Genomic DNA, 26,692 nt, shown 5'->3' with positions numbered 1-26,692 from the left:
TGAGGATCAAAGGCAAAATTAGAAGGTATAGGGATCCTTGGTTTTCAAGGAATATTGGGAATCTGGTTTGGAAGGAGAGGTGTACAGCAGGTACAGTCACATGGAGCAAATGAGGTACTTGAGAGTATAAAAAATGCAAGAAAACACCTCAAGAAAGGTATTTTAAGAGCAAAAGGATAGTAAAGGACAAAATTGGTCCACTTGAAGATCAGAGTGGTCGGCTTTGTATGGAGCCAAAAGAGGTGGGAGAGGAATTAGATGTTTCTTTTCCATCAGTATTCACTCAGGAAAAGGGCACAGAGTCATGGGAAGTAAGGAAAACAAGCAGTGAGGTCATGGAACCAAAACAGATTAAAGAGGAAGAAGTGCTTCCTGTCTTAAAGCAAATAAGGGTGGATAAATCCCCAGGGCCTGACAAGATATTCTCTCAGATCATGAGGGAGGCTAGTGTAGAAATTGCAGGGGTCCTGGCAGAAATATTTAAAATGTCCTTAGCCACAGCTGTGGTGCCGGAGGATTGGAGGGTAGCTCATGTTGTTCCATTGTTTAAAAAAAGCTCTAAAAGTAACCCTGGAAAATATAGGCCAGTGAGCCTGATGACAGTAGTAGGTAAATTATATAGAGATCAAATATACAATTATTTGGATAGTCAACATGGCTTTGTGCATGGCAGGTCATGTTTAACCAATATTATAGAACTTTTTTGAAGAGGTTGCCAGGAAAATAGATGAAAGAAAGGCTGTAGATGTCTACATGGACTTTAATATGGCCTTTGGCAAGGGTTAGTCAGGACAGTTCAGATGCTAGGTGTTCACGGCGAAGTAGTGAACTGGATTCAACAATGGCTGGATGAGAGAAGCCAGAGATTAGTGGTGGATGATTGCTTCTCAGTCTGGAGGCCTGGAACTAGTGGTGTGCCTCAGGGATCAGTGCCGGGACCATTGATGTTAGTCATCTATATTAATGATCTGGATGATGATGATGTGGGAAATTGGGTCAGCGAGTTTGCAGATGACGCACAAGATTGGAGGCACTGTGGACAGAGAAGAAGGTTTTCAAAGTTTGTGGAGGGAGATGGATCAGCTGGAAAAATGGGCTGAAAATGTCAGATGGAATTTAATGCAGACAAGTGTGAGGAGTTGTACTTTGGAAGGACAAACCAAGAAAGGACAGATGCGGTAAATGGTCGGGCACTAAGGAGTCCAGTAGAACAGAGGGATCTGGAAATACAGATACATAATTCCCTGAAAGTGGCATCACAGTTGGATATGGTTTTAAAGAGAGCTTTTGGCATATTGGCTTTCATAAATCAAAGTACTGACTACAGGAGTTGGGATGTTATGTTAAAGTTTATACAAGACATTGGTGAGGCCAAATTTGGAGTACTGTGTCAGTTTTGATCATCTACAGGAAAGATAAGTGCAGAGAAGATTTACTACGATGTTGACCAGACTTCAGGAACTGAGTTACAGGGACAGATTAAACAGGTTAGGACTTTATTACCTGGAGTGTAGAAAAGTGAGGGGTGATTTGATATATTTAAAATTATGAGGGGGCTAGACAGAGTAAATATTGGTAGGTTTTTTTTCACTGAGGGTAGGTGAGATACAAACCATGGGTTGTTATGTTATTATAAGAACATGTTCTTATGTTAAGAGTGAATGGGGAAAAGGTTAGGGGATATGGTGGGGGTGTGGAATGAGCTGAAGTGGTGAGTGCAAGCTCAATTTTAACATCTAAGAAGAATATGGACAGGTACATGGATGGGGGAGGTATGGCCTGGGTGCAAGTCAGTGGGACTAGGCATAAAAAAGTTCAGCACAGACTAGAAGAGCCAAAAAAGCCTGTTTCTGTGCTGTAATGTTCTATGGTTTTATTGTCTTTGGAGCGTGGGAGGAAACTGGCGCTCGTGGAAAAACCTGTTATCATTCCGTATCTCTAAATTAAATTAAATAGAAATCCTAATCCCACTTAAACAACATCTGGGAGTGGAATTAAGAGCCGGGTCCAGCAGAGCTCTGCACTCTGTGCTGGACTTATTTTCAACCAATACAAGCCTGTATTAATATATGTTCTATAAATCTAGCAATCCATTTGTCTTCCCCTAAGAATGGTTGATCTAGAAATGCTAACCCCCTTTCCCTCTCCCTCATCACCTCTGGATTTTCTTGTTTTATGTCGCCGATCCACAATCTGTAGTATTTTATTTTCTCACCGAAGAAAGTCAGACAAGAAAGTTTCCTCCACTTACCAACTTATTGTTTTCAAAAACATCTTCTTTCTTAAGCGATTTAAAATCTCTGCAATTTAAACAGAATTGGAGTCAATATCAAGAGTGTGCCTTTACATAGAGTGTGCCCTTAGATGTAGTATTAATTATGTTTAGAAGTCTCCCTTTCAGACAGGATGAACATCTACCCTGCATAATGAGAAGAACAGGATGACGCCAAAGAGAGCTCTGTGTCCCCCGACGAATGGGCCCCCTGCATAGCTGTGGCCGAGGTGAGGAGAACCCTAGCCAAGGCAGTGGGATCAAATAACATGTCTGGTTAGGCACTAAAGGACTGCGCAGTCCATTTGATATTAACGAACGTCTTCAGCACCTCACTAAAACAGTCCATCATTCCCACAGGGTTCAAGACAGCCACCATCACCCTGTTACCTAAGAGGGTGAGAATAATAGTCCTCAATGACAACTGCCCTATGGCAGTGACCATTATGAAATGCTTTGACCATGTGGTAATGGAATTGATCAAAGCACGCTTCCCAGAGACGCTGGACCCATTTCAGTTCGTCTATAGAAGAAACCTTGTCACTTCACTTCGTCCTGGCCCACCTGGAGAACAATGACTCATATGCCAGGTTGCTGTTCATCGACTTCAGCTCAACATTTAATACAGTCACTGCCCAGAGGTTGGTGGAAAAGCTGTTTTCATTAGGACTCAACACTCCTCTTTGTAACCAGATCTTGGACTTTCCAACAGAAATTCTTTCTGGTTCAGTAGCAGAATGTCAAGCACCATCACGCTGAGCGATGGCACACCTCAGGGCTGTGTGCTCAGCCCACTCCTGTTCACGCCATTGACTCAAGACTGCAACAGCAGATCCAGCTCCCACAGCATCATCGAGTTTGCAAATGACACAACAGGAGTTGGCCTCAGCAGCAACAACGATGAGTCACACTACAGAGTAACAACCTGGATCTCAACGTGGACAAGACAAAAGAGATGATCGTAGACTTCAGGAGACAATGAGGGACCACCCTTCCCTGCACATCAACAACTCTGTCGTGGAGAGTGCCAAGTTCTTTGGAGTTCGCTTAACTAGTGACCTTCCGTGGACACTTAACATGTCCTCACTTGTCAGGAAGGTGCAACAGTCTTCCTGAAGACTGAAGCGGGCAAGGTGACCAGCCACCATTATGCCAACCTTCTACAAGAGCTCTAACAAGAGTGGCCTGGCCAGCTGCATCATGCTGTGATACGGTTACTGCAGAGAAATGGATCGGAGATCAATCCACAGGGGCCATAAGAGTGGCAAAGAGGATCGCTGGAGTCTCCCTCCACCCCCTTCAACATGATCCACTGGTATCGTTGTCTGAAGAAGGGGTGCAAAATCATTGAGGACCCCTTCTTCCCTGCACAAAGCATCTTTCAGCTGCTCCCATCAGGGAAGAGATTCAGAAGTATTTCCACCAGGCTGAGGAACTGCTTCTTCCCATGGGCAGTGAGAACACTGAACGACCAAAGGAACGGCTCACACTGACCACAAGAAATTCACGTATTCAAGAAACTATGTTTATTTATTTATTTGTATGGATGAATGTATACTTGTCCTGCATGTGAAGTGTTTGTCTGTGTGTGTGCTTTGCCTGGTTGTGTGTCTGCATATTTTGCACTGAGGACGCGGTTTTGTCGGTCTGTATTTTGTATAATCAGATATCAATAAACTTGACTTGTAACTCCATCTCCCTTCAGAGGGCCCATGTAGATCTGTTGGTGTACGTTAAACCTCAGGGCAGGGCTTCCTGTCCAGGGAATATAGTGCTAATATTTTAGGGGCTGGAGCTCACTAAAAATGATGAAGTGCCAGAGCCTCCCTATAATGTGCCCAGAGAGCAGCCCCACGAGGTGCTGGAGCTGCACCCCCAGAGGTGCCAGATCGATGCTCCAGTGAACTGCAGCCTGAGTAAATAGCGGGGTCCGAGGGATGCTGTAGAACAGAGAGGCCCGGAAGAGGGGACGTGGATCGACAAGGTGATGAAGACAGCAGATGGCTGCCTGGCAATGGCATTGAGTGCAAGAGTTGCAGCAAGACCACACCTCGGCTATTGCGTCCTGTTCCGGTCACCACGCTGTAGAAAGGAATGAGATTAAGCTGATGGGGTTAGGCTCACAAGGATGGGCTATTGCGTCCTGTTCCGGTCACCACGCTGTAGAAAGGAATGAGATTAAGCTGATGGGGTTAGGCTCACAAGGATGTGAAAAAAGCTGGAGGCCTTGAGTTAATGAGAAGAGGCAGGAGAGGCTTGAGTTACAAGGAGACGGATTGGTTTAGAAAATAATGAGGGGCAGAGATAAGGTGGATAGTCTGTCTTTATCCCAGAGAAGTCTAAAACTGGAGGGGAGAAGGCAGGAGAACAGGGTTGAGAGGAAAGGTACACCAGCCATGATTAGAATGAGTCAATGGGCCGAATGGGCTAATTCTGCTCCTACGTCTTCTGGTCTTTGAGAAGGCATTGGTTGAAGGTGAGAAGGGAAGAATTTAAAGGGATAGAAAATGCCACACAGAAGTGGGTACATGGAAACCAGCTGCCAGTGGAAGTAGTAAAGGTGGGTACAATTGCAAGTTTGTGAAACACGGAAGTCTTCAGACACTGTGATTGTTGTAAAAAAATACACAGTAAATGCTGGAGGAACTCGGCCGGGCTCGCAGGGTCCATAGGAGCTTTTACCAACGTTTCAGGCCTGAGCCCTTCTTCAAGGTATAAGCAAAAAGCAAGCTGGCATCTCAATGAAGACAGAGAGAAAGGTGGAAGAATGGGAGGGGGAAGGAGTCCAGACCAACAGGCCAAAGGTGTTAATTGGATATGATAAAAATGCTCAAATGCAAGACCCTTCAATTTGCAGGTGGTCTCAGTCTGGCAGCGCACAAGACCATGGGCAGATGTGTTAGCAAGGGACTGGGACACAGAATTGAATTTGGTGGCCACTAGTTATGGAGGCGGTCAGAGCCGAGGTGCCCAACGAAGCGATCTCCCAGTCTGTGCCCAGTCTCTCCGATGTAGAGGAGGCCACAAAGATGACCCCTGCAAATCCACAAGTAAAGTGTTGCTTCACTTGGAATGACTGTTTGGGGCCCCAAATGGTGGTGAGGGAGGCGGTGTGGGCACAAGTGGAGCATCACCTGCAGTCACAGGGGTAGGTGCCAAGGGGGTAATTGGCAAGGAGAGAGCAGTCTCTGAGGCCTATTAGGTTATCCAGTCACCAGTCATTGAGAAGTTGTTTATTCTTACACTGGTGCTTCATGTTCACTGCATGACCATTCAGCAGTGAACAGAAGCCCCCCACCCCCACCAGACTAGAGTCCTGGAAAGCATTCTCGTAAATCTTCTCTGCACCCTCTACAGCTTAACGACATCTTTCCTGTAGCACAGTGACCAAAGCTTCAGGTCTTATGCCTCACTTTGGAGATCTGAGCATCAAACTGACTCCTGGCCACATCTTCCATTGTTTTAGGTGGACATCCAAATGAAGCTAAAGTCACATGTGTCAACAAGTTGGAGGTAGAGGATTCCAGGGTGTTACCCTGGAAAGAGGAGAGCCATTCTCCCAGAGTCCTGAGAAATACCTGTCGGTTAACTAGGACTTTCTGATCTCATTGATGGCTTGAAGAGTTTGCCATGCACAATTTTGCAGGATTATGTTTCCTCAAACAGTTACCACACTTCATCAGCATGTTTTAGGATGTCCCAGGAGTGCAAAAGTTAAAAGAATAAATTCTCCATCTTGGAATAAATTCATCGCAATCGGCATCAGGGGCAACATCCTTTACCCATCACCCAAAAATATCAGCACAATTTCACTGTGGTTAACAAGTTCACCTACATTCCAGAGTGTAGCGAGATAATTGTCACCTTGGGGTGGGAACTTGAGAATGAATAAAACGTCACACACATGCTCAAAATATCAAGACAGACAGAACCAAGGTGGAGTTGAGGGCCATTGTAGTCATTCAAACCAGCCTGAACAAAGGCACGATTGCACCAGTTAGGATTCAGCATCTCTCCTTGAGAGACAGACTGGATCGGGGCATCGGAGAGACACAAGACAATCTGCTAACCGTCAGGAGTTCCTCACAGTGGAATAACAGAGAGCCATTAGTTGGCGCAATGCTATGACAGTGCCCGTGACCCGGGATTGAATCCAGCACTGTCTGCAAGGAGTTTGCACGTTCTCTCCTCGACTCGATGGGTTTCCTCTAGTTTTCACCCACCCTTCAAAACATACAGGGGTTGTAGGTTAAATGGCTTATTTGGAGGGCATGGGTCGGAAGAGCCTGTTACATGTTTTGCGTCTTAAAAAAAACAACCCAGAGCAAATAAGTCAACATGCAGCAATTGTACAATTGACAGGGTTCCATAGCAGAAAATAGCAGTTGATCTGTGATGCATCATGGGCAGCTATTTATAGAAAGGGCATTGTTGTAAGCCTCTGTAGCATTGGCGACCAGAACCCCACATAATCACTATTTCCCATTACGATGATTAAATTAAATTCATTATTGCTTAACCAAGGGAGGTGCATTTAATTTGTCCACCTGCCTTCTGCAACACAGCAGGGCCAGGGTGGCTGCAAGTGGACTGGGTTCGGGGGGGGGGCATGAGAGGAGCCGGGGAATGGGGGGGAAGGGGAAGAGAAGCCAGTGGGTGGGGGAGGGGAAAACAGGAGGACCCAGGCTGATACTCCAAAATCCAGCCACACTAAATAGGGATTCAAACCATAAGGACCCTACGTAGCCTGTCCTCCCCCTGCTCGCGTTAACAGTCTCAGTTGGGTCCCAATGAAGGCACCCCTGCCTCCTTTCTTCTCGAGTTCGAAAGTTATACATTCAAGCCCTGAAAGCACACCCAAACAGAACAGACACACCAGGAGTGAGTCATCGCTCCAGTGACAGGAGACGTTGCCCAAGGGTTGACAGGATTGCCCTGGCTTTTCCAGGAATTACAACTAATTTCCCAAACTAAGGGTGGCAACCTGTTCCTATTTAGTTGGGACACTCATGTTGTACAATTTAAGTACCCCATTTCACACAAACCTCAAGATTAGGGATAGGGTTGTTCCCCGGGCCACTGTATGGCCAATCAATAGCTCCCCATAAACTCCAATGCCCAACAAGTTAATTTAATCTCTTGAAATGCCATCTCCACCAATAGTTGACCCCGTTTCCCACACCTCTTCCCGTTCTGTTCCTCAGTGACACCATGACTCTGATTGGCTGGGATGCAGAGGGTGCTGGAGGACTCTCAGTCACATGGAGGAGAAAACTGGGAAAGAGAGACCATAGCACCCACCATCACCCTGGAGGCAGTGGCCAAGGGAGTGAAGGCCACAGCAGGGCAGCACCCTGAGGGGAGTCCAGGGCTGGTGGCCATGGGGGGGGGGGGGTGGTGGCGAGGAGACTTGAATCCGTGGGACAAAACCAGACCACTCGGGTTAAGGTCACGTGGAGATCGTATGAGCTCTGGATCACTGGGACAACAGCTTTATGGGCTGAACAACTGTGATCAAATGACACCAAGTATCACACCTCAAGAAGAAGATCTGAGAGAAAGAGGGACAAGATTTTCAAATTTACATTTAAACTTTAATTTTAAGTTTAGACACACAGCATGTGCCCTTGAGCCTAATTTACCTAAGCCCTTCGGTACGTTTCAAACAGTGGGAGGAAACTGGAGCCCCTGGGGAAAACCCATGCAGACACAGAGAGAATATACAAGCTCCTTACAAACAATGTGGGATTCAAACCCTGATCCCAATCGCTGGCTCTGAAAGGTGTTGCACCAGCCGCTACACCAGCCGTGCCGTGGAAAGGTTTTCAGCTTCGGAGTGATAGAGGATGAGAGGTGACTTTGGTTGTCCAAGATTATGAGGCATGGATAGCCAATACCAGAGGACATTTGCTTAAGGTCAGTGGAGCAATGTTTCAGGGAGACATGAGACACATTGCAGGACTTATTCAGGACCATGATGGCTTTTTGAGTTTTGCACATTACATTTTGAGAGCTTGCTGGGAACAGATTCACCGATACGACAGTGACAATATTTCAAACTTGTCATTTGTTGATTGTAAAGTGTTTTGGATCATCCTGGTATCAATGGCTGGGGAACTCATTCTTTCTCCATGTGTCAGAAGACATCTTCCATATTTTTACAGGGATTGTTTTTTTCATGCAGTAATTGCAAAAATGCACGAGTATTCCAAGTAAACAGACTTTGGAAATTTACTGCCCCACAGGAACAGAACCACACAAGTTTAAGGAATGTGGGAAATGAGGAATTTTAATTGCAGTGTACAGATTGCACATTGGATGAAAGCTGCTTTAGAGAATCTATCCCTGTCTATCCAAATACTTAGATATTTGATCTTTTAGAACATATTTCAATAACTTAACCACCACTGATATCAAGCTCACTGGCCTATAACTTCCAGGATTATTTTTAAAGCATTTTTTAAACCACGGAATAACATGAGCTACCCTCCAACACCTCACCCATGGCTAAGGCCATCTGCCAGGGCCCCTGAAATTTCTACTGTAGTCTCCCTCAAGCTTTGAGGGAATAGAAACAGAAGAAGTGTCAGAGACAAACTTACAGGACAATCACCACGGCAGCAGCCCAGCAAGGGGCTCAGCAGCTGAAGGAACCACACAGGCTGTGGGCTACTGGCTCATGGGAACCAGGGAATCAGAGCCGGGATTCGAGAGGGTACTGAGGGAAAGACAGGATTCCGATGGGCCTCGAGCGCTGAAGGCTTGCTGATCATGTTAGAGGTTTGGATCTGGAGCTCAAGTTGCCAATGAATCGAACAGGAGTGTCCGGCTGCAGACACTCCGACTCTGAAGGGACAGTCTTTTGCTTCTCTTACTATTACATGACATAAAGGAATATTGTTTGGGGCGCTGGGCAATGCTCATGGCAACTCTGTCATACGGCACAAAATTTGAAGTATATCATGTACATTATATATTTATATATTATTATGTCACAATAAAAGGAACCTTTGTACCTTGTCAAGCCTAGGGATTTATCCACCTTTATTGCCTTAAGACATCAAGCACTTCATCCTCTTTAATCTGTACAGGTTCCATAATCTCATTGCTTATTTGCCTCATTTCCATAGACTCTGTGCCCAGTTTCCTAAATAAATACAGATGCAAATAATTCATTTCAGATCTCCCCTGTGTCTTTTAGCTCCATCCACAGACAACTGCTCTGATCTTCAAGAGGACCAGTTTTGTCCCTTTCTAACCTTTTAATATACCTGCAGTAGCCCTTAGGATTTTGTTTGTCAAAGCAACCTCATGTTTTTTCACCCTCCTGATGTCTTTCTTAGGTTTTTTTTTCTTGCATTTTTTTATACTCCTCAAATACCTCATTTGCCTCTTGTTGCCACGCACCTCACTCTTCTTCATTACCCTATACTCTCACATTTTCACCTTTGAAAGCCTCTCATTGACCAAGCACATCCTGCTGCAGTCCATGATTTCTGGATCCTTTCTCATTTCCTCAAAATTGGCCTTTATCCAATTGAGAATCACAACCCGAGGACCACACCTATCTTTCTCCATAATTACGAAACTAACGGCTTTATGATCACAAGGCCCGAAGTGTCCTCCTTCTCATACTTCCATCACCAGTGTTGACTCATTCCCTAATAGGAGATCCAGTATGGTCACTGTCTCCCTAATTGGTACCTCAATATATTCATTTAGAAAACCTTCCTGAACACATTTGACAAGCTGCGAGCCCTTTCGCAGTATGGGAGACCCAGTCGATATGCGGAAAGCTAGTCATTTACTGTCACATTTTTATGTTTCCTGCAGCTGTCTGCTATCTCTCTGCAGATTTGATCCTCCAATTCTCACTGACTATTGGGCAGTCTATAATACAACCCCATTAATGCAGTTATAGATTTCCCGTTCCTCAGCTCCACCCATATATGCTCAGTACACGAGCTCTCCAGTCAGTCTTGATAGTTTCCCTGCCAAGCAATGCCATCCCTCCCCTCTTTTATCCCTCACTCTCCATCACATCTGAAACCCCAGAACATTGAACTGCCAGACCTGCCCCTCCTGCAACCAAGTTTCACTAATGGGCACAATGTCATAATTCCACATGCCAATCCACACTCTAAGCCAGGGGTGGGCAACCTACAGCCCGTAGATCTAAATTTATCCATCCAGCACTGCCACTGCCACTCCCCCCACCCCATCCAGCGACGGTGCTAATGCCAATGCTGCCATCCCCATCCAACACCGCCACCACCTCGCTGTCAGCCCCTATACAGCAATGCCATTGCCAGCAACACCACTGACTCCTGCGCCATCACCCCCATCCAGCAACACTGACACCACCTCGAGCAGCGACACCGCCACCAGACCCCCCTCCATCCAGCAACGCCACCACCACACCCCCATCCATGCTGCCACACCCTCCCCCATCCAGTGACACTGCCACCACACACCCATGTCCAGTGATGCAGCTGCCACTCCCCAGCCCCCCCCCAGGTCCAACGTTGCTGCCTTCACTCTGTCCAGTGATACCACCACCACCCACCTCAGTCTGCCTCTGGCTCTCTGGCTGCCATCCCCCCTGCAAATCAAGTTTAAACCCCTGGAGCAGCACGAAAAAATCTTCCCACATACTAGTCCCTCTCAAGTTCAGATGCAAACCGTCCTACCTTCTCTGGAAAAGAATCCAATGATCCAGAAATCTGAAGCCCTCCCTCCTACACCATCTCTTTATCCACATATTAAGCAGCATTATCTTCCTATTTCTTACCTCACTAGCACATAGGATGGGTAACAATCCTGAGATCACAACCATGCAGGTCCCATCCTTCAACTTGGCACCTATCTCCCGAACTTTCTTTGCAGGACCTCATTGCCACATGGATTGTGGAGGATTATGTGGCCTCTCCATCTGGAATTTGGTGGGAATGTGTAAGGTCACATGACCTCTCCATCTGGAAGTTAGTTGTAAGTCATATCACCTACCAATGGACTCTACCCATCCATTCATATACACCTGACCATTGGCCCCTTTAAATTTACTTACTGGTTACCTGGGCTGGACTCTCCAGCTTACTGCACTTTAAAGGCCAGTCATGTGCTTTACACTCCTGCTGCTCCTTGGTACTGACTACGTACCCTGCTCTTCACCAAGTTGCAAACTGTGGACATCGCTGGACAAGTCGTTGGTAAGGTGTGCACTACACTTAAAGCAGTACTGTAGTATTGTGGGGAAATATTTAGCATTGAGCCGCAGCTCCAGTTGGTACAAGGATCAGGAGTGTGTGTTGAAGTCCCTCTCATGCAAGAGAGTGTTAGTAACCATGCATTACCTAAAACTGAGTTACACCCCATTGGTACAGGGATTGGCATGCACATTGTTTCATATGTTTTGGTCATGTTATTCTCTTTCCAATTATTGGGAAAGTATTTTTCATAACGTTTTTAGTTCTTAATATTAATATTAACTTCATTCCTAATCCTTTTCTTGCCCTGTTTGGAATGAGGAAGCCAACTGACTTGAATTTGTCTGGGCTCCAATCCCATGTAGTTGCCTTTGCTCCCCTTATCGCTCGAAAAGCTGTTTTAGTGAGATGGAAAGATGCTGTCCCTCCTACTCGTATTCAGTGGCGATCTGACGTGATGACATGTTCGACTTTGGAAAACATTAGATATTCTACTACTGAAATTAACTTTAACTTTTTAATTTTATCGGGTCCTTTTTATTTGAAATTTTATTTTTCATTTGCATCAATGACAAATACAACATTTCTTCTTCTTTGGCTTGGCTTCGCGGACGAAGATTTATGGAGGGGGTAAAAAGTCCACGTCAGCTGCAGGCTCGTTTGTGGCTGACAAGTCCGATGCGGGACAACATACTTATCCATAATCATACAGAATAGTAAAATGATGCAAAAAGAATATTTTATATTTTCTCCCCTCCTGCTCTCCCCCCAAAATAAGTAGGAAAAAAAGCCTACCTGAATTTATCATATATCATTCATTGATCAATTAAATTTCAAATTTACAAATATAATCTTAAACCTTAAATTAACTAGCGTGAGTTGGAGCAGGAGCAGCGGGCGCTGCAGATGAACTCTTACCAATGAAATCCATTTACGGTTTCCAAATCTTATAAAATTTTTCTGGTTGATTCCGTAAATTATACAATTTAGTAATTCCATTTGCCATCTATTCAACCCCACATTGTCTAGTTTCCACGTTACCGCCGTACATTTCTTTGCTACTCCCACACTCTGATAAATATCTAACTTCAAATCTTGAATAGCCCCGAACAAAATTATTTTTGGAACTTGCGTATTCAAAATTTGTCCCAGTAAAATATTCAGATCTTCCCCAAATTTTTCCATTTTTTCACATTGCCATACAGCATGTAAAAAGGTTCCCACCTCTTTATTACATCTAAAACATTGATCACAGCCATTTGAATTAAGTCCATGTAATTTATGTGGAGTATAATATAATGGATGTAAAAAATTAAATCGTACCATTTGATATCTGACATTAATTGTGTTATTTACAATTTCATAACATAATTTTGACCCTAGTTCTTGGATTGTATATTTAAATCTCTTTCCCATCTCAATTTAGATTTAAAAGATCTTTTTTCTGCATGGTCTCTTGCAATTTTATATACATATTAGTAATAAATCTTTTAATAAACGTATCAGTTATTAAATATTCAAAGTGACTGTTCAGGAAGTCTAAAATTCAATCTTAACTTTCTTTTTAAAGATTATTTAAGTTGATAAGATAAAAATAGTATTATTTTTGGTATTTTATATTTATCTTTCAATTGGTCAAAAGGACAGAACCCAAAAAACAATCCTTTTTATTCCAGTTACACGCAATATCAAAAAATGAATTGTTAATTGTAAAAGAAATTAAAGGATTTTGCTTTAATAACATTTTGGGTGGCACTCTCTTCTTAATTATTTTCATAATTTTTAAGATTATTTCGATCCTGTGTTTGTGGTTTGTTTTTCCCTATTTCAATATTGTATTATATATGTTCAACCAATAACTTCACAAGGGAGGGGTTAGATTATTAGCATAATTTTTACATGTTATGTCTTTTTCAATGTATTTGTTGCCATATTTGGTAGTGTATCTACTTTGTTGGATACCTATACTTTATTATTACCTATGTACAATTTACTTATAAAACTCTATTGAGGTTAAAAAGGGTACAGGGATCGGGAGTGTCTGCTGAAGTTCCTGTCATGTTAGTGTGTTACTAACCGTATATTACTACAATTGCATAACAAAGAGAGTAGACAGCCACTGGTATCAGAGAGATTGCTTTATCCGATGCAAATGCCTATGTGTTTTGTTTTCCCCGTTAGTTTCCCCCATGTGTACAATAAAGATTACTCCTGGTTTGTTAGCTTGTGTCTGGACTCTCTTCTCTGTGAACCCACTGAACCTTACTTAAATCTCACAAATCACTTGTTGAACGTTTAGTGGGTAGGGAGGGGAGTGGAAAGAGGGAGGGGGAAAAAGGGGAAGAAAATGACACTGTGTATATTCAAGAGGGAAATGTTTGTGTGCATTTTGGTTAATTTGGTTCATAGTGTGAAAATTTTTTTAAATCTCACATATCACTCATCACCTTTCCCAACCATGTCATTCAACCTCCCTCTTGGATCTGCTGTGATCTTGGAACCCTGGCACTTGGGAGGCATCTGGGATTTGCCATCTCTTCCACAGAACCTCTTATCTGTTTCCCTTCACTATTGAATCCCCGTCACAACAGCTCACCTTTTCTCCACCCTTCCCTTCTTAACCACAATGCCAGACTCCGTGCCAGAGACCTGTCCGCTGTGGAGTAGTGCCAGAGACCTGTCCGCTGTGGTTTAGAGGAGACTTGTTTCTTTTTCCTCTCTAAGACTTCCATTCATATTCTAATTCAAATGATTCCCTCAAGGCTGGCTCAGTTCCCACCCATTTCACTTAAAGACCGACTGAAGCCTGGAGCCTTCAGTGTGAGAAAGGTCTGATTGATATTACAGCTCCACAGCCACAATCTGATTAAATGTTCTTCTCTTTTCCTTTGCCCAACACCTTCGAATGAGAAACACAAAAACCGCAAATGCTGGACTCTTGAGCAAATAGTAAGAAGCTGGAGGGACTCAGTGGATCAGGCAGCATGTGTCAGTAGAAATGGCAGTCAATGCTTCGAGTGGGGACTATTTTAAACAGCACTGTTAAAAGGTCCTTCCAGCCAATGAGCCCACTCTGCCCAAATACACCAGGAGGAATCTGAAGCAAACCCACGCGGATACAGGGAGAACATACAAACTCCATACAGTGACAGATTAGAACCCGAGTCACTGGTGCTGTAATAATATTGTGCTGCACTAACCATGGCCTAACAAAGACTGAACAGGCAACTTGTGTTTGGGAGATAAATTAGGAGAGGTTTGTTGGAGCGGGTCGCACGCAGGCGCTTTGAAGCACAGGGTTTTTGCAGGAGACTCATGATGGATGTTGTTTGCAAAAGGCAATAAATGTAACAACAGGCAGTAGCAGCTTTGTCTGGAAAACAGAATATACTGTCTGGAAGGTCATGTGATCTATGTGGGACAAGCTGGGAAGCTTTGGAAGACAGCCTGGTCAAAGGAGAGGACTGGCTGTCTGGTGTTTCCCTTGGAATAGGAGGAACAGAAAGGAACTCTGTTGATGTCGTGGAACAAGAAAAACTCTCTCTCTGAAAACCAGCAAGAACCCTCCTGAGTGGTAACCATTTGCCTGTTAAGCACCAAAGCCTGGTGAACTTTGTTAATGCTAACTTCTGTGCACAGTACAAGAATTGCCTGCAACCAGTGAGATTGGACTGTGAACCAAAGAGCTTTGCCAAACTTACACACACATTACACACACCTGTGCTTGGAATTAGAAGGGGGTTAAGTAGGTTAAGTGAGTCAATAGAGATAAGTTAAAGTTTGTTTCTAATTTCATGTTCAAAGATAATTAACCCTTTGTTGTGGTGCATATTTATTGCTGCTGGGTTTTGGGGTCCTCTTGACTCTTAACAGTAGGAGGTTTGGATTTAATCACACTCCAGATACCTAAACTTGTGTTCCAGCATTTCGTTGATGGAATGCTTCATTCTTGGAAATGCTCTGGTTTAGATGAGGCATTGAGGGACAGGGATATTAATCCTGGTGTCCTGGTCAACATTTGTCTTGACAATGGGAAAGGAGTTGGTGGGTTGAGAAGCTAAGCCAGGGTTTGCATTCTGCTAAACCAACAGCAATAAACCAGAATATATTGGCATTCTCACTTTAGGACTCAATTAGATGCAAATTGACTGCAGTATTTCTCACTTGACAACATTTCATCAACTTCCTCAAGGCATGAGCAAAATCTAGACAGGCACCTGAATAACATGGTGGTGGGGGGAGGAGCATAGACCCACAGGCATTTGGTGGGTAAGGGAGGGCATAACAGCAAACAGGGGAGGGCAATGGCTCTGGGAATGGAGGGGGAAGGGGGTGGAGAGCTGAAGAAAAGGAGAATGGGATGGGACAAAACAGGGAGAGGTCAAACAGAAACCAGAGGCATCTGTGTTAATGCCATCCAGTTAAAAAGAGTGCCCAGGCACTCTTTATTATTAGATGTTGTGCTTCCACTTTATGGGTGGCCTTGGTTTGGAAGTGCCTGCCTACATTTTGCTCATATCTTGATGAAGGGCTCAAAACTGAATAATTGGTTATGCAATTACTTTGTCCACTGTTTGACCTGCTGAATTTCTTCTGAAACAATAGTGTTTGTAAGACACCCCCCTTCCCCACACCAGGATAAGTCTGAGTCATAAACCCGAGAGTGATCCAACAGATCTGGTTCGAGGGTGTTCAGTCTGCATTGAAGAATGAAGACCACGTTTATCTTGGCAACCATGCAATGAGCCCAAAGGGGTGAAGGCCATCTCCATTAGGAACAGTGATATTCCCAGGGAGGTTCTAAAACTTGGGCGACCACAACGTCTATACCTCTCCATGGATGCAGCCTGACTTGCTTCCTTTCATTGGAGAAGGGTGCTTGTTATGACCAAGGAGATTATTCAGCCCTCTGAATTCAGGGCAGATCCTCAGAGGGCAAATCCCCCATTCACTTTCTCCTCCTTTACTTGTATGTAACCCTGTGACACAGAGCACATTTTCAATGTCCATTTCACATGCAAAGCAGCTAATCACTTTGAAAACAACTAGCTAGCTCCGCATATCCCTTTCTGGGACGACCAAGCCATTTTAATTAATGAGGTACTTCCACAGTGTATTCACTCTACTAAAGTAGTGAGCACAGTGGCTTAATGTATGTAGACCAGGCAAATTGATAACAAGCAGATGTCTGATTTGTAAAATATTGGGTGACATTGGCCAAGACATCAGAGATAACTCACTGATTGATGCCAAAAAAATCTGCTGGAGAAACTCACTGGCATGAACAGCATCAGAGGAGACTGGAGGAGGGGAAGGGAAAGAATAGTCAACATTTTTAGTCAAAACCCTTCATCAAGACTGGTTGTGGAGAAGGGATATTGAGAGTCCAAAGATAAGGTGGGATGGGCAAGACAGGAGCCAGTTGGGGAATGTGTGTGAGAGAGTGTGTGGGCATTGACTGTGCACTCTCTGCCAGGTGACGGATGGTAGCCGGAGTGCTTAGGTTTGCCGGGTGTTTGGGGGTTGGAAGAAGCGATGGGATTAATTTACATGAAGGAATGTAACTTGTTAAATGCTGATTTCCCTGTATTACCCAATCTCGGAAACGCCACAGCCGAGTCTATGGGGAAATCTGTGCAGCTGGTCATCATTAGCCACACAAACGCAAATATCATCCTTTAACAAAATTAATGCTCTGTTCTCGCAGAAACATCTGGAGGCAGTGAATACAAGTCACAAATCTCACAGGTCACAGTCCCGTCACCATCCGGTCACTAAACAGGACCCCAACCGCAACAATTCCTACCGTTCCCACTATTCACGGACCCCGCAGCCCGATGACTCTGTACGCCCAGCCAATTGCTGGAGAAACTCAGCAGGTCTCCGGCACCCAGAGGAGACAACGAGGCTGTGGCACCTCCCGAGTTTCTCCAGCCATTGTGTGTGATTTCTGCAATCACCGCGTTTGCACGTTTCCGTGTTTCACTTTTGTTTCCAAGGGTATCTGTAACGGCGTTCACACACAGCAGAGCCGGGTCTGCGAGAAACTGCCTCAGAGGATTCAGTCCAAACGCTGGAGCAGAGATCCACTCAACAAGCCAAGACTCGCGCTCCCTCTCTCCCTCCCACCCCCCCACTCTCACTCCCACCCACCCCCCCCTCTCTCTCTCAGACTCGCTCTCTCACACACACACACACTCACTCTCTCCCACACACTCACTCTCTCCCACACACTCACTCTCTCCCACACACTCACTCTCTCCCACACACTCACTCTCTCCCACACACTCACTCTCTCCCACACACTCACTCTCTCCCACACACTCACTCTCTCCCACACACTCACTCTCTCCCACACACTCACTCTCTCCCACACACTCACTCTCTCCCACACACTCACTCTCTCCCACACACTCACTCTCTCCCACACACTCACTCTCTCCCACACACTCACTCTCTCCCACACACTCACTCTCTCCCACACACTCACTCTCTCCCACACACTCACTCTCTCCCACACACTCACTCTCTCCCACACACTCACTCTCTCCCACACACTCACTCTCTCCCACACACTCACTCTCTCCCACACACTCACTCTCTCCCACACACTCACTCTCTCCCACACACTCACTCTCTCCCACACACTCACTCTCTCCCACACACTCACTCTCTCCCACACACTCACTCTCTCCCACACACTCACTCTCTCCCACACACTCACTCTCTCCCACACACTCACTCTCTCCCACACACTCACTCTCTCCCACACACTCACTCTCTCCCACACACTCACTCTCTCCCACACACTCACTCTCTCCCACACACTCACTCTCTCCCACACACTCACTCTCTCCCACACACTCACTCTCTCCCACACACTCACTCTCTCCCACACACTCACTCTCTCCCACACACTCACTCTCTCCCACACACTCTCACTCTCTCCCACACACTCTCACTCTCTCCCACACACTCTCACTCTCTCCCACACACTCTCACCTCCTCCCACACACTCTCACTCTCTCCGCACACACTCTCTCTCACCCACACACTCCACCCTCCCACACTCTCTCACCCTCTCACGACACTTCACCCTCCTCACACACTCTCACCCTCTCACACACTCTCACCCTCTCACACACTCTCTCCCTCTCAACACACTCCTCCCTCTCACATACACTCTCATCCCCATCGACAACTCTCTCCCTCTCACACACTCTCTCCCTCGCGACGACACTCCCCTCGCACACACTATCCCCTCTCACACACTCTCCCCTCCACACACATCTCTCCTCTCACACACACACTCTCTCCCTCTCACAACACTCTCTCCCTCTCACACACTCTCTCCCCATCTCACACAACTCCTCCTCTCACACACACACTCTCTCCCTCACGACACTCCTCGCCCTCACACACTCTCTCCCCTCACACACTCTCTCCCTCTCACACTCTCGACCCCTCACACACTCTCTCCCTCGCAGCACACTCTCTCCCTCTCACACACTCTCTCCCTCTCACACGACCTCCTCTCTCCTCTCACACACTCACTCCCTCTCACAGCACTCACACCAGACTCACACACTCTCTCCCTCTCACACACTCTCTCCCTCTCACACACTCTCTCCCTCTCACACACTCTCTCCCTCTCACACACTCTCTCCCTCTCACACACTCTCTCCCTCTCACACACTCTCTCCCTCTCACACACTCTCTCCCTCTCACACACTCTCTCCCTCTCACACACTCTCTCCCTCTCACACACTCTCTCCCTCTCACACACTCTCTCCCTCTCACACACTCTCTCCCTCTCACACACTCTCTCCCTCTCACACACTCTCTCCCTCTCACACACTCTCTCCCTCTCACACACTCTCTCCCTCTCACACACTCTCTCCCTCTCACACACTCTCTCCCTCTCACACACTCTCTCCCTCTCACACACTCTCTCCCTCTCACACACTCTCTCCCTCTCACACACTCTCTCCCTCTCACACACTCTCTCCCTCTCACACACTCTCTCCCTCTCACACACTCTCTCCCTCTCACACACTCTCTCCCTCTCACACACTCTCTCCCTCTCACACACTCTCTCCCTCTCACACACTCTCTCCCTCTCACACACTCTCTCCCTCTCACACACTCTCTCCCTCTCACACACTCTCTCCCTCTCACACACTCTCTCCCTCTCACACACTCTCTCCCTCTCACACACTCTCTCCCTCTCACACACTCTCTCCCTCTCACACACTCTCTCCCTCTCACACACTCTCTCCCTCTCACACACTCTCTCCCTCTCACACACTCTCTCCCTCTCACACACTCTCTCCCTCTCACACACTCTCTCCCTCTCACACACTCTCTCCCTCTCACACACTCTCTCCCTCTCACACACTCTCTCCCTCTCACACACTCTCTCCCTCTCACACACTCTCTCCCTCTCACACACTCTCTCCCTCTCACACACTCTCTCCCTCTCACACACTCTCTCCCTCTCACACACTCTCTCCCTCTCACACACTCTCTCCCTCTCACACACTCTCTCCCTCTCACACACTCTCTCCCTCTCACACACTCTCTCCCTCTCACACACTCTCTCCCTCTCACACACTCTCTCCCTCTCACACACTCTCTCCCTCTCACACACTCTCTCCCTCTCACACACTCTCTCCCTCTCACACACTCTCTCCCTCTCACACACTCTCTCCCTCTCACACACTCTCTCCCTCTCACACACTCTCTCCCTCTCACACACTCTCTCCCTCTCACACACTCTCTCCCTCTCACACACTCTCTCCCTCTCACACACTCTCTCCCTCTCACACACTCTCTCCCTCTCACACACTCTCTCCCTCTCACACACTCTCTCCCTCTCACACACTCTCTCCCTCTCACACACTCTCTCCCTCTCACACACTCTCTCCCTCTCACACACTCTCTCCCTCTCACACACTCTCTCCCTCTCACACACTCTCTCCCTCTCACACACTCTCTCCCTCTCACACACTCTCTCCCTCTCACACACTCTCTCCCTCTCACACACTCTCTCCCTCTCACACACTCTCTCCCTCTCACACACTCTCTCCCTCTCACACACTCTCTCCCTCTCACACACTCTCTCCCTCTCACACACTCTCTCCCTCTCACACACTCTCTCCCTCTCACACACTCTCTCCCTCTCACACACTCTCTCCCTCTCACACACTCTCTCCCTCTCACACACTCTCTCCCTCTCACACACTCTCTCCCTCTCACACACTCTCTCCCTCTCACACACTCTCTCCCTCTCACACACTCTCTCCCTCTCACACACTCTCTCCCTCTCACACACTCTCTCCCTCTCACACACTCTCTCCCTCTCACACACTCTCTCCCTCTCACACACTCTCTCCCTCTCACACACTCTCTCCCTCTCACACACTCTCTCCCTCTCACACACTCTCTCCCTCTCACACACTCTCTCCCTCTCACACACTCTCTCCCTCTCACACACTCTCTCCCTCTCACACACTCTCTCCCTCTCACACACTCTCTCCCTCTCACACACTCTCTCCCTCTCACACACTCTCTCCCTCTCACACACTCTCTCCCTCTCACACACTCTCTCCCTCTCACACACTCTCTCCCTCTCACACACTCTCTCCCTCTCACACACTCTCTCCCTCTCACACACTCTCTCCCTCTCACACACTCTCTCCCTCTCACACACTCTCTCCCTCTCACACACTCTCTCCCTCTCACACACTCTCTCCCTCTCACACACTCTCTCCCTCTCACACACTCTCTCCCTCTCACACACTCTCTCCCTCTCACACACTCTCTCCCTCTCACACACTCTCTCCCTCTCACACACTCTCTCCCTCTCACACACTCTCTCCCTCTCACACACTCTCTCCCTCTCACACACTCTCTCCCTCTCACACACTCTCTCCCTCTCACACACTCTCTCCCTCTCACACACTCTCTCCCTCTCACACACTCTCTCCCTCTCACACACTCTCTCCCTCTCACACACTCTCTCCCTCTCACACACTCTCTCCCTCTCACACACTCTCTCCCTCTCACACACTCTCTCCCTCTCACACACTCTCTCCCTCTCACACACTCTCTCCCTCTCACACACTCTCTCCCTCTCACACACTCTCTCCCTCTCACACACTCTCTCCCTCTCACACACTCTCTCCCTCTCACACACTCTCTCCCTCTCACACACTCTCTCCCTCTCACACACTCTCTCCCTCTCACACACTCTCTCCCTCTCACACACTCTCTCCCTCTCACACACTCTCTCCCTCTCACACACTCTCTCCCTCTCACACACTCTCTCCCTCTCACACACTCTCTCCCTCTCACACACTCTCTCCCTCTCACACACTCTCTCCCTCTCACACACTCTCTCCCTCTCACACACTCTCTCCCTCTCACACACTCTCTCCCTCTCACACACTCTCTCCCTCTCACACACTCTCTCCCTCTCACACACTCTCTCCCTCTCACACACTCTCTCCCTCTCACACACTCTCTCCCTCTCACACACTCTCTCCCTCTCACACACTCTCTCCCTCTCACACACTCTCTCCCTCTCACACACTCTCTCCCTCTCACACACTCTCTCCCTCTCACACACTCTCTCCCTCTCACACACTCTCTCCCTCTCACACACTCTCTCCCTCTCACACACTCTCTCCCTCTCACACACTCTCTCCCTCTCACACACTCTCTCCCTCTCACACACTCTCTCCCTCTCACACACTCTCTCCCTCTCACACACTCTCTCCCTCTCACACACTCTCTCCCTCTCACACACTCTCTCCCTCTCACACACTCTCTCCCTCTCACACACTCTCTCCCTCTCACACACTCTCTCCCTCTCACACACTCTCTCCCTCTCACACACTCTCTCCCTCTCACACACTCTCTCCCTCTCACACACTCTCTCCCTCTCACACACTCTCTCCCTCTCACACACTCTCTCCCTCTCACACACTCTCTCTCTCACTCTCACACACTCTCTCTCTCACTCTCACACACTCTCTCTCTCACTCTCACACACTCTCTCTCTCACTCTCACACACTCTCTCTCTCACTCTCACACACTCTCTCTCTCACTCTCACACACTCTCTCTCTCACTCTCACACACTCTCTCTCTCACTCTCACACACTCTCTCTCTCACTCTCACACACTCTCTCTCACTCTCACACACTCTCTCTCACTCTCACACACTCTCTCTCACTCTCACACACTCTCTCTCTCTCTCACCCCAGAAGCCAGCACTTGGCCCGTGAACCCAGGACTCACAGGAGATCGGGTCTGAAGTGGTGCAGAATGGCACAGAACGCCAGGCCGTCCCGCCAAGAGGTGGTCATGTTGGTGATCTCCACATTGTCGTACCCTTCGCACTGCTTCTTGCACCATTGCTGCAGGGCTTTGATCGCGGCCATCTGTGCCCGGGGTGTCGGAAGTTCGCCCAAGACGGAGGTCCAGGGGCGAGCAGAGAGAACGCGGGTGCTGGAGCCGGCGCTTGGAGGCAGGTTCCAGGGGCAGAGCGAGTCCGGCCGGAGCCGAAAAAGTAACGAGCAAGGATCCGGAGCCGGGAGCCGAGTCCCTCGCCGCCCAGCCCAGCCCAGCCCAGCCCAGCCCAACACACAGCGCCGTGCGACTCCGGGCAGGGAAGGGCAGAGCAACTCAACCCCACCCAGCCTGATCACGGCGGCCCCGCCCATACTCCTATTGGCCCGCCCACCCTGATAAGCCCTGACCAGCCCCTCCCGTCCCATGTTATAGTCCCTCCCACATTGAAGTTGGCCCCGCCCAACCCGTTATAGCCCCTCCCACCTTGATCTTGGCTCCTCCCACACTGGCCATGCTGGTGTTGACCCCCCCACTAATGCTGAGATAGTTCCTGTCCCAAGCCTGTCCCCTCCCATTCTCCTGCAGCTTAGCCAGTGACTACGTTCCCAGAGGAATACTGCTTGGGAACAGGCCCTTGGTATCTGTGCTACTTACAACCATCCAAGTAAACGGAAGGTGGTGAAATTAATGAACAGACTGGAGGAGTTCAGCAGGTCAGGAGCCATCCATGGAAGGAAATGGTCAGTCAATTATTGCATCAGGGCCCTTTTCCTTTGTCTTGAAACAGGGGCTCAACCCAAAACCGACTGTCCGTTTTTCTCCATGGATGCTGCCAGACCTGCTGAGTCCCTCCACCTTCTCTTTGTTTACCCACTTACACTAATCGTATAATAATCCCATATCATGTTCCCACATGTGACTCAGGAAGCAGTTCATGGCTCTCATTCCCGGTAATCCTCACAGGAGGCAAAATAGTATCTAATACTTCCTCACCCTTTCCCCCTCCACCAACTTCCTCTGCTCTTCCCATCCCTCCCACCTCCCTATTCACTATCATTCTCACCACAACCCTACATGCAACACCTTTCCCTTCCTGTCACTCAAACCACCATTACTTTATATCCCCTCACTACCCCAACATATTCCTCCCTTGCCCTTCATGTTTACCCTCCTTCTCTGCCCCTCCTATATTCCCTCCCACCTATCACTGTCCCATCCTACTTCTCTGCATAGCCTTCTCATCTTCTACCATGCCCCCTCACTAACCCGCCACCTTCTATTCAAGATTCAGGAAAGGCTCAGAAGGAGAAGGGAACAGTCCATCCAAACCAGAGGACATGGGTTAAGAGTGAAAGGGGAAAAGTTTAGGGGAAACCTCTTCACACAGAGAGCAGTGGGAGTGTGGAATGAGCTGCCAGCTGAGGTGGTGAATGCGGGCTCAGTTTTAACATTTAAGAAGAATTTGGACAGGGACATGGTTGGGGGAGGTATGGAGGGCTATGGACTAGGTGCAGGTCAGGGGGGACTAGGCAAAAAAATTGTTTGGCACAGGCTAGAAAGGCTGAAGGGACCTGTTTCTGTGATGTACTGTTCTATGGTTCAATGGCTTGAGACCAAACAACATGCAAAGTTTGGCCTTTTGTGGGACAGCATAATTCTGGGTGAGAAGCTCCTCTCGGCCACATTGCATCAACGTGGAGGCTCGCTGTCCTTGATGCAATCACAAAAAAAGGATTGCCAGCGGCTATACTTTGTGAGATGTCTGAGGAGGTTTGGTACGTCGCTGCAGACTCTCATAAGCTTCTACAGGAGTATTGTGGAGAGCATTCTGGCTGGTTGCATCACTGCCTGGTATGGAGGTGCCAACTCTCAGGACAAGAATAAACTCCAGAGGGTTGTTAACTCAGCCTGTGACATCACAGGCCCCAGACCTCATTCCGTCGAGGACATCGACATGAAACGGTGTCTTAAAAAAGTAGTCTCTATCCTCAAAGGCCCCCACCACCCAGGCCATGTCCCCTTAACTCTGCTACCATTGAGAAAAAGGTACAGGAACCTAAAGACGAGCACTCAGCGGCACAAGGACAGCTTCTTGCCCGCTGCCATCAGATTCCTGAATGATCAATGAACCAAAGACACTGCCTTATTTTTCATGCACAATTATTATTATATTATTTTATTTTTATAGTAATGTCATAAGATGGTTATAATATGAATGTTTGCTCTGTGATACTGCCCCAAAACACCGAATTTCATGACTTGTTCATGACAATAAATCTTGATTCTGAACTTCCCTGCCCTTGGACTTTGAAAGAATTGCATTTTATTTTTTTCCAGTCATTATTTCAACCTCAAATAGAAATGCAAATTCCAATATAGAGGATTTTGGTGCCCATTATGCTCTCACTGGGATTTATTGGGTAAAGACTTACATTTATACAACATCTCTCACAATCTCAGGATTGGCCAAAGCACCTTTCAATTGGTGATAAACAAGAAAGTCTGTCGATGCTGTGGCCATTTATTTTGATTCCACGCCCCATTCCCACACAGACACACTTGTTTATGCCCTCATGCACTGCCAGGCCAAGATTACCCGCCAATTAGAGAAACATCTAATATTCCATCTGGGCGCTCTCCAACAGGTAGTATGGGCGTTGACTTCTCCAATTTCTGTTAGGCTCTTCCCCTTCCTCCAGATCCCCACCCCCTTCCCTTTCCATTCAGAGAACTATCACTTTAACACTTCCTAGCTTTTCTTTCTCCTCTGCCCTCCCACCCATATGCACCTCTGCCTGTGGATGTGCTCCTCCCCCTGACCCTTCCCCCACCATTTTATTCAGGTGCCTGTCTGATTTTTTTGCTCATACCTTGATGAAGGGCTCATGCCTGAAACGTTGGTTCTGTATCTCTGCGACATAAAGAATGCAGTGTGACCTTCTGAGTTTCTCCACCACTTTTGTGTTTTAATTTCAGATGATGAGATCCTTTTGAAACATAGTCACTGGTGTTACGGTCCAACTACAGTAGCCACTGGAGTCGTGCAGAGGCTGATAATTGTGGTTATGGAAGATTTCAGCCCAAAACTGTTGCTCTCCATGGATGCTGCCTGACCCGCTGAGTTCCTCCGGTACTTTGTGTGGCTTTCACAATGTAATAATGACCAGCACATCTCTTTCTCAAAAGAGTCCCTAAAAGTCTTTTAAAGAATTCTTAGCATTCACACATCAACTGAAAGATAGTGCCTGACAATGTTGCATTCCGTCTGCATCTTAACAAGTAGGTAAATTTGTGACTTCAACTTGCTCAGAGCTGAGAATTACCCACTCAAACAGCCCCCAGAATTTGCTGGGATACAATACACTGTGGACTTAATTCATAAAGTACCCACAGAACAGAAAGCAGGCCGTTCAAGCCCTTCTAATCTGTGCAGACCATTATTCCATTAGTCTCATTCCATAACCCTCCAGGTCTCTCCCATCCATGTGTCTATCCAATCTATTCTTAAAACTCAAGATCGAGCCCGCATTCATCACATCAAATGGCAGCTCATTCCACACTCCAACCACTCTCTGAGTGAAGAACTTTCCACTAATGTTCCCCCTTAACCTTTCCTCCTTCAACTTAAAACGATGACCTCTCATATTTATCTCCCCCAATCTAAGTGGGAAAAGTCCACTCGCATCCACTCTGTCTATACCTCTCATAATCTTGTAAACTCTATTAAATTTCCCTTCATTCTTCTTCGCTCCAAGGAATAAAGTATTAACCTGTTTAATCTTTCCCTGTAACTCAACTCTTGAAAACCTGGCAACTTCTTAGTAAATCTTCTCTGCACTCTTTCCTTCTTACTGATA

General features: G+C 47.2%; 1 protein-coding gene across 1 annotated transcript in view; it reads right to left on the bottom strand.

Moving 5' to 3' along the window:
• Nucleotides 1-23,010, bottom strand: part of micall2a (mical-like 2a) — a 76,038-nt gene extending 53,028 nt beyond the window's left edge. Inside the window, exons 1-2 of the mRNA XM_069923223.1 lie at nt 22,782-23,010; nt 2,252-2,300 (exon numbers count right to left, since the gene is read on the bottom strand). Of these exons, the coding sequence (XP_069779324.1) occupies nt 2,252-2,300; nt 22,782-22,924 (192 nt within the window). The 5' untranslated portion in view covers nt 22,925-23,010. The remainder of the gene's footprint in view (nt 1-2,251; nt 2,301-22,781) is intronic.
• Nucleotides 23,011-26,692: the final 3,682 nt, after the last annotated feature.

The sequence above is a fragment of the Narcine bancroftii genome, chromosome 3 (assembly GCF_036971445.1).
Source record: "Narcine bancroftii isolate sNarBan1 chromosome 3, sNarBan1.hap1, whole genome shotgun sequence".
NCBI lineage: Eukaryota > Metazoa > Chordata > Chondrichthyes > Torpediniformes > Narcinidae > Narcine > Narcine bancroftii.
Note: the sequence above shows the minus strand (reverse complement) of the source record. Positions and strands in the feature narration are given on the sequence as shown.